General features: G+C 39.2%; 1 protein-coding gene across 1 annotated transcript; it reads right to left on the reverse strand.

The window, feature by feature from the left end:
• Nucleotides 1–7,863: 7,863 nt before the first annotated feature.
• On the reverse strand, nucleotides 7,864–9,213 carry HO133_006089 (uncharacterized protein; the record flags this gene model as incomplete). The annotated part of the gene is made up of 2 exons (XM_037296992.1): nucleotides 7,864–8,470; nucleotides 8,528–9,213. The coding sequence occupies 2 exons, from the start codon at nucleotides 9,211–9,213 to the stop codon at nucleotides 7,864–7,866; spliced, it is 1,293 nt and encodes a 430-aa protein (XP_037147566.1).
• Between the last annotated feature and the right edge of the window lie 4,874 nt (nucleotides 9,214–14,087).

Genomic DNA, 14,087 nt, shown 5'->3' on the forward strand with positions numbered 1-14,087 from the left:
ATCGTACCCGAATATAGTATAAATAGAGTCGGATATTATTCCATTTTTCTAATATGAGTTCGAGATCTTAACGGGATATACTACGGTATAATATATCTGTGATATTATATTATGAAATAATATATATATAAGATATCCCGTTAAGATTTCTATATTTAGAAGTATAAAGTAGCTATTCTAATCATCATTCTGATCAACGGCTACTTTTATTTAATAAATATAATATAATAGCTAATACTACTATAGCTGATACTATTATAACTATTACTATTATAACTATTACTTACTATTATAACTATTACTATTATAGCTACTGTCGAAATGTAACCCCCACGTATTCCAGCCACCGTATTCTTTAGTTACCTAATTTTGTACTGTATTTAGAACCTGGCCCCGAAGAGGTTTTGAAGAATCAATTCGTCCGTTCTCATCATATACCTGATATTTTAACAGCTACCACTATTATGGCTATCACTATTTATTATTCAAATAGCCTACTATCATATGGTAGCTATGATAGTGTCAGTCATGATAGTGTCAGTTATGGTAGTGCCAGCCATGGTAGTACTAGCCATGATAGTGCCAGCCATGGTAGTGCCAGCCATGGTAGTGCCAGCCATGGTAGTGCCAGCCATGGTAGTGCCAGCCATAGTAGTGCCAGCCATGGTAGTGCCAGCCATAGTAGTGCCAGTCATTGTGTCGGATTTATCGAATTTATCGAATGAGGGTAGCCGTTGATTAGAATGATGATTAGAATAGCTACTTTATACTTCTAAATATAGAAATCCCAACCGGGATATCCTATACATATACTATATCATGATATGATATTACAGATATATTATACCGTGGTATATCCCATTAAGATTCTATATTATATCAGATATGAAATCATATAAATCTTAATAACTCATATTATATCAGAGTATAATATGGTAGGTCAATATTCTATATCATATTATATCTTTTCGACTAGTAAGAGAGATATAATATATACTTATAATAGAATAGCCGAGATTACTATATTAGAAGAGTCTTAAATAAACGATATCCCCTTTATTTCTTACTCTTTATTCTTATTCCTCTCATTATAAGAAGAGGTTTTTTAGACTTTTCCTACTTATCTATATCTTATTTTTTAGCGTTTTCTTATACTTAGATTTTAGATCTTCTATCTTATATAAAGAGAGTTTTTCTAAAGCTAAATTATATAGTAAACCGCTATCTACATACGACTAAATCTTAAAACTCAGCTAATTATTATTTAAAACTTATTTATACGTATAGTTTTTATAAGACGTTACGCGAGATAATACTAGCGGTTTTTACTAATATTAGTAACTTAATACTTACTTACTACTAGTACTTATTTAGCCTAGTTATTAATATATAAAAACTATTTCTATATATAGAATTCTTCTTTCTTAGATATTATTAAGAATATTATATCTAGTAATAAGTCTTATTATAGTAGTAATTATATACTTAGATATTATTAATAACTATAACTATTACTATTATAGCTATTATATTATTAAAATAGTTTACTATTATATAGTAGCTATAATAGTAATAGTTATAATAATAGTAATTATAATAGTAATAGCTATAATAGAGATAGTTATAATAGAGACGACTATAATAAAAGTAACTATAATAGAAGTAGCTATAATAAATAGTTATAATAGTAATAGTTATAATAGTAATAGCTATTATATCGAATTTATCGAATAAATATAGTCGTTAACTAGAATAATAACTAGAATAGCTACTTATACTTCTAAATATAGAAATTCTAATTGAAATAATTTATATATATATTATATTATAATATAATACTATAGATATATTATATCGTAGTATATATTATTAAGATATCGAATTTATATTAGAAAAATAATATAATATTTAACTCTATTTATATTATATTCGAGTACGATATAATATTACTTAATATAAAATATTTTATAGAATATATTATATCTTTTCGACTAGTAATTATATAGTTTAAATAAAATATTATATACTATTTAGATATATATCTCGTTAGAATAAAAATAGATTATATATAAGTCTTTAATAGAGATATCTACTATATTAGATCTATAGACGACTATTATAATACTATAGAATTAATTATTAAAATAGATTATAGTAATAGACTATTAAAATAAATAATAGTAATAGCTATAGTAGTTATAATAATTATATTTAAATTTAAATTTTAATTAATATATATAAAAGAATAAGATAGAGCTAAGCTTAAAAATCTTAAATTTATATATATAGTTAATTATAAATTTAATAGATCTACGCTTTTTAATTAGATCGACTAAGTTATCGCGAGTAAATAAATTAGTATTCGTAACTATTAAAAAATAATAGATATACGTTATTAATAGAGGCTATTAAAGTTACTTCTATTATTATAAATAGTAACTACTATAACTATTTAATTCTATTTATTACTCGTTAGCTCTACGAATAGTAGATAGCAAATAATTTTATAGTAGTAGATTCGAATCTGCTACTTCACTTAATAGTTACTATTAAGTCTTATAAAATACGCTCTAACGTAGTCATATACATATATCGCGCTATCGTCAAGTCCTTCCTTCTGTTAAGTCCTTTCTCTCTATCGACATGGCCAGAAAGAGCTTTCTTGCGAGACGTCTTTAGGGTAGATATAATAACGATGATGAGAAATAGCGACAGCAATAATGACTATGGGAAGAGGCAGTGGCTATAGTGCATAGATATAGGCATGCGCATGTGTTAGCAGCAGCCCCCACGGGGGCCCTGCGACGTCCCTACGGGGGCCCTACGGGGGCCCTATTTAGGTCCAAATAGGGGTGTTACCCCCGGGATCAGGCTTTTTTATAGCATTTATGCGGAGAAGATTTCTCCGTCGTCAAGGCCCCATATAAGGCCCTATGCATCAAAACGGTTAATAGATATTTATAATTACGAATCAGATTTAAATAGTTACTATCTAATAGTAAGGTGCTATTAAGAAACTAGTAACTACTTATAATATCAGATAGTTACTATTCGTAATAGTAGAAGTAACTTTAATAGCCCCTAATATATAAAATAACTTTTTTATTTTCTATTAAATTTTTAAGATTTTTTTTTTAATTATAGAACGAAATCTGAGCTTTTAGAGAAAAAAAGGCATTTTAAATTTAGTCTTATAATTATTAAAGCGTAAGAAATTTAAATATCGCTTATTAAAGTTCGCTCGATAGCCAGATAGCTCTAATTAAAAAATAATAGATATATATTATTAATATATAGAATAACTTTTTTATTTTCTATTAAATTTTTAAGATTTTTTTTTTAAATTATAGAACGAAATCTAGGCTTTTAGATAAAAAAAGAATTATTAAATTAAGTTCTATAAATATTTAGAGATAAAGAATTTAAATATCGCTTATTAAAGTTCTCTCGACAGCTCTAATTAAAAGAAATAATTATGAATTTAATTTATAGACCTTTACTCGTAGTATAAAAAAAAAAAAAAAAGATTTCATCTTAAATGAAATACCGTAGTAACTCTCTTTAAAATATTCTTTTTAGAATATTCTTAACTCTTCGAGAGATATCTTTTAAGATACTCTTTAGAGGTTACTCTCCGAAGTACTCTTACGAATACTCTTCGAGGTATTCTTTCGAATATTCTTTCGAATACTCTCCGAGGTACTCTCTCGGGTACTCTCTCGGGTACTCTTTTAAGTACTTATAACGGATAATAACTAATACTACGATTAAATATTTTATAAAATTCTTCGTAAAAAAAAAAAAATTAAAAAATTACAGGACTTTCCGCGGATTTTCCCGCGATTTTTTTATTTTTATTTTTTTTTCGATTAATTTCTCGAGTTAATCTTTAAGAAACCCCTCGAGTAACCCTCTAATCGTATGGGAATATACTATACTTAGTATAGGCTATCTCAACGCTAAGACCACTTCAATACGAATTTTTTCAACTTTTTTATCTATTCACTTATATATATATATACTATAAACTATTATTATCTATTTTAGCCTCTCTAATTCTTTTAATCTTAATTAATTATCTAGTTCTTATTATAGTAGCCTTAAATTACTTAATCTTCTTATTTCTAAGTATATTATATACTCGAGACTCTTTAATATTTACTTACTCTAAAGCCTTTAAAGCCTTTTTTATCTTAGTTTTCTTATATATAATAATTTTAAATCGAGCCTGATAAGAGTAGATAATACCTCCCTTCTAAACCATCGTATTAAGCTCTACTTTACGAGCTACTTAAGCTATTATAGTCTATTAAATAATATTTAATTCTCGCTTAGCGAGAAGATTTAAAAGTATCTTCGCTTCTATCTCACGAATATATCTATTAAGCGATTAATTAATTAAATATATATCTTATAGTTCCTTTTTATATTATATAATTTGATAATAAGTATATAGTATTAATTAGTTTTTAAGATTAGATATCTCTTACTCTAAAGTCTCATCCCTTAGCGAAGAGTTTCTTTATTAAAATTTAGTTAAATAATTTAAAATAATAGTAGAATTATAGAGAAAAAGGTCTATTTCTCGTTATTTAGATATAATAGTTAATCTAATAAAGGTTCGATTATAAATTACTTGAAAATTAGCTAAAAAATCGAGTTTTAAATAATTACCGCTAGCTTAGCGTATTATAATATTAATTACCTCGATATATTAATATTTAAATAATTAAAAGATATCTATATTTAATAATTAATATAGATATAAAGAGTGTGAGAGTAAATAGAATAGAATAATATTATTATTCTTTATATATTTAAGTACTTCTCTAATAAGATAACTATTATAGCCATTAAATAGTAATAATCTATATATCCCTACACGCCTTCTCTTTATAAAATAATTAAAATACTTAATCCAGGCCTTATATAGATTATCGTTTACGTATCCGATATTACTAATACCCTATAGAGTATCGAGATTAAGGCTCTCTTAAAATTAATTACTAAGATATTATTTTTCAGTTAAAATTAGCATTAGGGGAAGCGTATAATCTAAGTTATTAATACACTCGATTAATATAATATACTCTCTATTATTTATATTCGTTTAATAAAGTAAAAATTCTCTTTCTTCTATAATAATCTATTAACTCTTATCTACTCTAATTCGAAATTTAATCTTATTAAAGTTATAGATATTCTCTATTTATACTTTAAACTCTTAATAGATACTTTAAAAATATTAAAACTAATTCTAAATAGCTTCTAATTTATACGTATTCTTTTATTAAGCTATAAGAGACTTTTATTTATATATTTTATATTAAGAATTACACTTTAAAAATCGCGTAGGCCAATAATTACTTATATATTTAATAAAATTAAAGCACTCGCGAAGTATAGAGTTTATAACTCTTTTAAGTATTAGACGATAATAAGATATTTCTAATTTATTAAATCGTTATATATATTAATAAAAAGCTTATTCTTTATAATCTATAAGCGCGTAAAAGTAATTATCTTTAAAGGGAATCTTATTATAGCGATTTAGAAGCTAATCGTAAAGTATATTAAATTTAATAATTAATCGAGTAACTTTAGACTTTATTTCGAAGATAATAGTAATTAAAGCCTTCTAGATATATTTCTAAATAATAATATATAAGTTAGATATAGTTATAATTATAGTAGATAGATAGAGAATAGATGATTTAAATTATTAAAAAAATTGATATTAGGGTAACCTTAGCGTTGGGGTGGCCCATACTAAGTGTAATATATTTCCATACGATTAAGTACTCTCTAAAATACTCTCCTCGAGTATCTTTAAAAATATATTCTCAAATACTCTTCTAAATCTCCCTCGAATACCCTCTAAAAAATCCTCTAAAGTATCTCTTTAAACTATTTCTTAAAAAAACCTCTTTAAATTTCTCTTTAAAATCGCGGGAAGAAAAAAAAAAATAAAAAAAAATTGGTTTTAGTTTTGTCGTAGTATCAGCCGTCGTCCGCCGTATTAGGGGGTTCTGGCTTGTCTTCATAACCCATCGAATGAATCTCTAATCAGATCATTCCTCCCTAATTGATTCCTTTTCCGCAAAAATGATAGCCGCACCATGAATTCAAATCTAGATACACAGTCATTCATACCACGAACACCATGCAGCATGATCTGTCACTAATGACAGCCCAAATGAGTCGTGCTCGATATAGACATCGATAAAGCCTCGCATCACTTTCATACCCGTTGCAACCACTACTACACATACATCTTCGCACCCTTCTCTTCATTCACTAGTCCGATACGAAGGAGATAGAGAAAATTCCCGCTCAAGAATGGCAAGAGTAAGCAGCTTGGACAATGCAGTCAGTCAGTCAGTCAGTCAATCGGTCAGTCGGTCAGTCAGTCAGTCGGTCGGTCAGTCAATGCATTCACTCCCAGCCAAGATCGCCAAACTCTCCACTCAGCAAGGACAGACCCCCAAAAAGGGCGCAGGAAAAAGAGGTCCCTATCCAGTCATGCTCCATACCCATACCCGTACACCAACCCCCCGGCTCAAAGACCCAGATCCGTGACGAACGCATGGGACAATCAATCAGGACCGGAGAGATCGATCGACACACACCCGCCTATATTGTAGTCTCATTGCCGCACAGTGAGTGAGTGAACCGTGCCTACTTCCGACACCGTGTGAGAACTGAGCCGGGCGTCGATAGTGAGGGTTTGGGCCGGCGCGAGTGTTGTCAACCGAGTGCAATTAATCTTGGCGGCAGCTCTCCACGTGATTAGGGTCTGCCGTAACGTAACGTAACGGTCTCCAAACTTCCTCAACTCCGCCCAACGCCGGAAAGTTTATGGGATCGGTCTCCATGACTAGTTGGAATTTTGCACCCGGATGACCAACCGCCCGTGCTTTGTTCGGGTATGGTGCGGGATAAATCGTCGCGGGGGGGTGGAGCCGGGCGAGGACTCGGGTGCTTGTGGGATGGTGTAGCGATCGTTGGTACGGGCCTCTGCTAGCATCTGATCTATTCGATCTTTGGAATATCGCGTATATGATTCGACGTTCGGGCTTCTATGTTGAGACACACATCCCAGTTCCTATCCGACTGACGGAATCCGCGCTGGATGTACGATCGGATGTTGGTGGGAAAGAACACGATTCCAGGCCAGCACAGGGTAACGGGGTTGAAGACTTGGCGACGTGAGACGCACGGCAGAAGGTTTGGGCTTGGATCTAAGCTAGCGGTACTATGGCTCTAGAGGTCTTTGGAGAGCTGAGTACCTGTCGGCAGCAGTTAAGTCGATGCGTGGGATGATGTTCGCTCTTTGTTGGCGTGGTCGAGGACATGACGGCGTTGGTACCCGGCTACGTGGAAGAAGCAGCGTGTTTTTCGAAAGTGGGCTGTTAGGCTAGTCTTTGACAGATGAGAGGATCGCACAGAGCTGCTGGGAGGAGCACTAGGAGCGAAGGAATCTGTTGGGTTGGTGGGTACATGGGAGGTCGTTTTCGATGGTTGGGAGTTTCTAAGAGAAGATGTTTATTCGTTGCGGATTGGGAGACGGGTGCGGGTAGTACGGTTCCATCGGTGCCACTCGTGCTTTGTGGTGAGTGAATGCCTGTATGATGTGACAAGTGAAGCCTGTTTGAGTGGAACGCAGCTTTTTTTTAGAACTGTTGAGGGTTCGGCTGCTTGGGTCTTAGTCACTTTCATCTTTGAGTACGCATGAGGATCCTGGAGAAGGAGCGTCAAATTACGCAAGTATTACAACAGTTCGATCTTGGTCTACTTAGTGTCATTTATTGGCTTCTCATCCATAGCCCCATCATCGCTCTGCCGTGTGAAATATCAATATCGCTAACCCATATCCTTTGGAGTAGAAAGAGGCGCTGTTTTGGAAGTCGCCCGCCGTATTCGCTCAGGGGCAGAGGGTGATGACAAATAGATAGGTTCGGGAGTGAGTGGCAAAGGCGCAATTTGCCTCTCCAACTGGAATCTCTCCGACTTCACCACAGGATGCGGTGAGCGATCCCACCCACCGTTCAAGGAAGAGATCCTTTTTGGATAAGGATCTGCGGTGTTTGCAAAGGCTTGCAGTGGCTTCAATGGATACGCATTCCGGCCGCCTTTCTCGACGTCATTCTCCTCCACCCGTCCATTCAGGCTTTGATATAGAGTACATAGACCAGGTAGATTCCAGAAAGGCGAGCGTGGACTGCTGACTGCCCCACCACTGCCGGAGGATGTCTTTGTTTTCGAGGCCGAAGACTTAGTATGGCTTGTGACGACGGCCACGCTGCGGGTGATCAAAGGACGCATAGTCGGCAGGCACGCTCCGATAATCGCACAGCAGGATTCAACTGTACTCCAGACGTTGATGCCGAAACTGTCGTAGGTCAGGTCTGTGAGGCTCCAATTCGTCGCGAGGACCTGATGGATGCGGATGACTGAAGTTGCGCAGACACTGTCGTTATCAGCGAGGCTGTGTGCGATACACGGACGGTAGTGGGGGTCAACGTACAAAGCGCCGAGAAGAAAAATGCCTGTCAGGGACACCTTGACTCTCCTGCTAACGTGCAGTCGCCAAACCATAGGAACGGGGAGCAGAAGAAACACAAGGTCCAGTATGAGATTGCTGATCCCTGTGCCTAGCGCTGCGTCTCTGATATTCTGGCACCTTGCATTTTTAATGCTCTTATCCCAGGATGCCTGCACAGGTACGCATTGAAATATGGTATCCCAGAATGAAGCCGTCCACCATATCATGACCAGGGCGCCAGCAGCTAATAGGGCGATTCGGAACGGCTTGTTGACACTGAAGAGTCGATGATAGAGCAGCAGTAGCGAGATCTTTGTCAGTGTTTGTGCACAATAGTACAGTACCTGGGTCGCCAAAAGTGTCTTTGCAAAAGACACCAGCTGCCATGGCTTTATCAGCTCGATATGTCTACCGAAATTGAGATCGGCCGTTTGGTGGAGTACGACCGCTGAAAGGCCCCATTCGACAAAGAGAGCGGCCAAAATTGTCCAGTCATCCCACCAGAGAACCGCCTTGACCAGTCGCCTGCATAAGAAGCGGAGGGCGACAGCAACAGTACAGAGCACGGAGACGGTGATCACCGCCGCGTATATGGCTGGCACACGGCTCTGCGCCAGGAAAGAAGGTGACAGATTTGGAGGGGGACCATGCACTGTTGGTGATGACATCTTTTTTGTTGGTGAAGAGAAGCGCCGAGCGAGACTGCAGCGAAGTATAATTGGGATTTGCAAATTGCATGGCGGGGGGAAAGGTGATATGCATGGAGGAAGCTGCAGTCGGTCTGAGAGAAGACCACGAGGGGCTCCGACTAAGGGCACGGACCGTATACTTGGAGCCAGGTTACTTCATATCAGAGGCCCATGGATTTATCATTGGAATCATCCCATTGGTTCAGTTTGCTGTCAGGTGTGACAAACAGCGAGAAAGAGGGTCAGTGCTTCCACCTTACACGGGACCTCCATTCGGCCGTACGAGCCTTGTTTGACATAGCTTGTTTCAATCTTTGATCCATAGAGTGGTCGTCTCCGCCATGAGAATCTGCGGGGTTCCAAGGGATCTTCGATTGACCAAGTCTTGCACACTAAAAGACCTTCACCTTTCCTTGAAACTAACGCTGTTCGAGAATCTTTACATATATCTCCGTCAGTCTATCGTCAGCGACAACGTATGTTATACGAGATATACTGTTTGAAAAGTAAGTAAGAAAGAAAGCAGGAAAGAAAGAGGGGGAGATGTTTTCCAACATGATTCTGTCTACCATATATGAAACGGCGGCGCTTGTCAAGAAAATTCACGAGCTTTTCTTTACTCTCGGTAAACCTTCCCTCCTCGGAACACTGCCAAGAGCCCAAGACTGTCCGACATTTCGAGCTAGTGATCGAAGATCTTGAAACGCTCAATGCATTCTTCAGCGCTCATCCAAATCCCCATCACCACCGCATATCCATAAACCGTGACTCCTATTTCCCATGGCCCCTGCTCTAGAACAGCCACCCCAAAACCCGAAAGGCAGATACCTTCCCCACCCCAAAACCTCACCTCACCTCGCCAGCGCCCCCGTCCCCTGCAAATGCAAAGACCCATCCCCCCATCTTTCTCAAAGACATCGAAAAATATCTCCACCCCATCATACACTCCCGGGAACCAAGACAGCCCCCTCAACGCCCGTCGCCAAGCGTACCACTCCATCTCTCTGCCCGGATGCAGCAGCAGCACCAGAGAGCTAGCCCTATCGTCATCGTACCATCGCTCCTCCGTGCCGATGAGTTCCTCGCTCTCATCTATGTGGTCATTCGCTTCCCGGAGAGCCTGTGAGACTACGGCGTCGATGGAGGTTTTGGGCAGGAGGGGCCCGTAGTGGTAGAATTGGACGACGAAGTCTGCGGCGTCCGGGACGTGAGGATTGGTGCCGGATATGTACAGATGACTGCTAATACAAAGAACGCTAGCGCTGTGCTCGCAGAATAGAACAATCAAAAGACAGTAAGCCTACCAAAAACCTTGATAGCCTATGCCAAAAACACAATACTGGTTTTGTACAATGATGGACCAGATAGTTCAGATCCGTCGCTACAGATGCTAAAGGAAGGAAGGAAACACATCGGGCTTGCCAACGAGCCTCAGCTCAAAATCGATGCAAAAGTGCGACTGAAAGTAGATGCAAATTTAAAGAGGACGAGAGTAGAAGAGTTAAGTATCGTAGAGAGTGATAACAGATGTGTTAGTATGCTAAGTCCAAGTCGAGGAAACCAGCGCGAAAATAGAATAATAATAGTTGTCAAAGGAGTGATGTATGTATGCCAATGTGTCTAGATGGGATAAACGAATACAACGATCAGAAAAGAGAGACCAAGAAAGTTGAAGCGAACCTACCAAGGCGCCCATTGAGCTGAAAGGCCTGCCGGGTAACCATGCTGGCAAACGCTTTCACAAATTCATCGACCTCGAATTCCAAAAGAAACCAGCCCAAATCATCTTCCAGAATTTTTCTAAACCTCTATTTCCGACACCGTAACTGCGACCTTCAACGTTGGGTCATCGTTGCTGGGTCGCGAAGCTTCCATATGCACCCAGTACTCATCACATTGCGAGGGATGGTCGTTCAATGGGGAACAGCTCCTCGGTTGAGATCTTTCTATTCCTGGAGAGGAATCTGGTGCAGGTGACTCTGGTGCCGGTAATACTTTCTGGTTAGAGGTGTTGGGTTTGCCGCCTCGCTTCTTGCTGAGCACGAAGAATGACGAAGGAAGGATGTGGAGGAAGAGCGGGCGGAAGGTCGGGAGGCAGGCGGCTATTATGTAGTTGGCGGACTCGTTGACAGTCCAGATTGTCCAGGCTGTGGAGTTGTCTGGTTGGCGCTTAGTACGGGTGTTGCTTGGAGAGTTTGACATCCATGTGAGCGAAGGGGGTGGGGGACTTACGGGCATCATTGCTTCGCAAGAGAATGCTAAGGCGGGCACAGCTCGCAACGAACCCACTAGTCCTTGGTTAATCCAGCGAGAAGTTGAGTTCACTGATTGAGGCTTACATGATTCCGTGCAGGAATGTTGCGGTCAAAGCAATCTTTCCTGAAACATTGGGATTCAATCTCCACACCAGAGGAATTGGTATGATCAGCATGATGGCCCCTGTGATGACGTTTGAATCTGCAATATATCTAGCAAAAGGCAACTTCATCGATGCATTTTCCACCGTGAATGGAATTGTTCCATTCGTAGGCAACGGGAGAACATTGGAGGATAGTCACGAATTCATTGACTATACCAGTCGCGACGACAACAAAGCCGATCAGATAGGTCTCGACAGTAAAGTCTCTGTTGCGAGTGGTGAAAACACGGACATAGAGTAAGAGGATTGCGCATTTGGATAGTGCGATTGAGAGAGGTCATAAACGACCATCCATGCCACAAAAATCTCATCAAGCGTCAGGAATAAATCAAGAGGTATATGTTTGAGCTCACCTGGCCAAGAAGCTTGCCTTCGGATGATTCTTTCATCTAAATTTTTCCAATGTGGGCTCCAATACCCGCTATCCGTGGGACTGGGCTAAGTGGATCAGTCTCCCCCCGGGACAAAGAATCCGGTCCGGTCTCGATAGAAACTTACAGGCAATGGCAAGAACACAAAGTCCGAAAGTAAGCGTCGTTGCCAGTAAAAGCACGTAGTCGTCCGCGCCGAAGCTGACCTTTCGTAATTTCCGCGAAACAAGTCGTTCTCCCACCATTGGGAGTTCCATTACGATCAAGAGTACGGTAACAATGACGACCTTGAGCCCACCATGGCCGTAGGAGGTGACATTCACAAATGGACCCATTGAGCAGCTGAAGGTAGAAAAGGAGTCTCAAAATCAGTTATTCTTCAAGGCGGTCCTAGATCGCTCCAGCATAAACTGCGTACATGGCACGGAGCAGGGCAACGCTGCGAACTCATCAAGTCTTAAAGGACTTTCGTGGAGGGTATACGGGCGGGTCGCTAACTGCATTGAATCATCGGGGTATCTCGGACTGCGATCTCAAGCCGTGCTGTATGCGAGTAAAAAGCCCTCAATTTCGGCCCGCTCTAGTCGATATGTGAGCTCAGTCAATTCAGGGACAGACTGCAATCGATGCATAAAATGGTGGGCTATGATGGATAGTCGGACCGTTAGCATACGGATTCTTGCTGCATTGATGGACTGCAGGTAGCTTGCAGTACCTGAGAGATCGATGTACCTCGGCCTTGTCGTTATTGTCCGTGCAGTCACTGTCCTTTAAATGTTTTCTCACCTTGATGACCTCACGAATATTTGATCTTCCCCACCCCTCGAGGGTTCTTACATTCTTGTCATCATTTTTTCTACATGACATCTCACGATCGTCTTCATCAAATCGGGATATCGTTTTGAAAGCAAAAAAGGAGGCGCAGATTCCTGGAATTCCGACTCTTGATAGTGTTTCAAGTGCGTGGTCAAGGTGCATTACAGTATGCGGTGACAGCGAATCTCATGCAGGCGGGATCCACTCATTGATGGAAGGCCGTGAAGACGGGATGCATCGAATGAAAATCTTGCGCATGGAACAAAGGGATTAATTGCCGGAGATTGATTGGCAGCCCACCTAAAAGTGGCCAATCAGTTCTTATGCCCCTCAGTGAAATGGTTTCTGCATTCTGACTCCTTTTCAACCCGGGATTTTGAGGATCAACACAGCGGGGCCGTGCCGTTCCCTCAAAGTCGTATTGGTGAGGGACGAGCTAAGTGCGTGGCACAGTCACTGATTGACTTGATCATATTTAGACGAGATTCGCGAAGTCGACGGGAATAGGCCAGCGTTGAAACATCTTAGAGGCGTGAAGGCCTACGGAGGTCGGCACCAACAGTCCAGGGCGTGAAGATCTCAAGGCCTGGAGGGTTACCTGAACACTACTCCGTAATGCGCCTAGAGTTGCTTCGGAATTGTAACAGGCCTGAGGATAGCTACTCATCCTGCTAGTGATCTCTTCCGTTACGATGCCCTTGAATCTTCCAAGGCCAGCATTCTCATAATGAAGACTGCGTTCATGAGACGTAAGAGGTCAGGAAGTTGACGGTTGTGGTAGGAAGTCTAACATCTAGAGCGAAGATCGAACATCGCGCACTGGGACTTACGCAGCGATCTTGTTAGATATATTGATTATATATTGATTATACAAGCAATACAGGCAGGAACTATGGCCGGCTTGGCTTGCCAAGAAGACTTATCCTAATTTCCATACTCAAATATACTCAATAGTAGACATAAATTCAGAAAAGGTAAAAGTAAAAGAGTCGAGTATTAGGGGAAGAGATAATAGATGCATGAATATATCAAATTTACATCGAGAAAATAAACGTAGAAATAAAGTAACAGTAGTCAACGTAGTGCCGAACAATATTAATGTATCTAGATTGAACAGAGGATGTAGTCGAATAGAAAAGAAAGACCAAGAGAGTGGAAGCGAGCGTGCCAACGCGCCCATCAAGTGCAAGGACCCACCGAGAGTACCCACAAGCCAAAGGAGTGCAAGAAGACCTGCCAACGGGCCC

This window comes from Letharia lupina, assembly GCF_014066315.1.
Source record: "Letharia lupina isolate WasteWater1 chromosome Unknown contig_23, whole genome shotgun sequence".
Classification (NCBI taxonomy): Eukaryota; Fungi; Ascomycota; class Lecanoromycetes; order Lecanorales; family Parmeliaceae; genus Letharia; species Letharia lupina.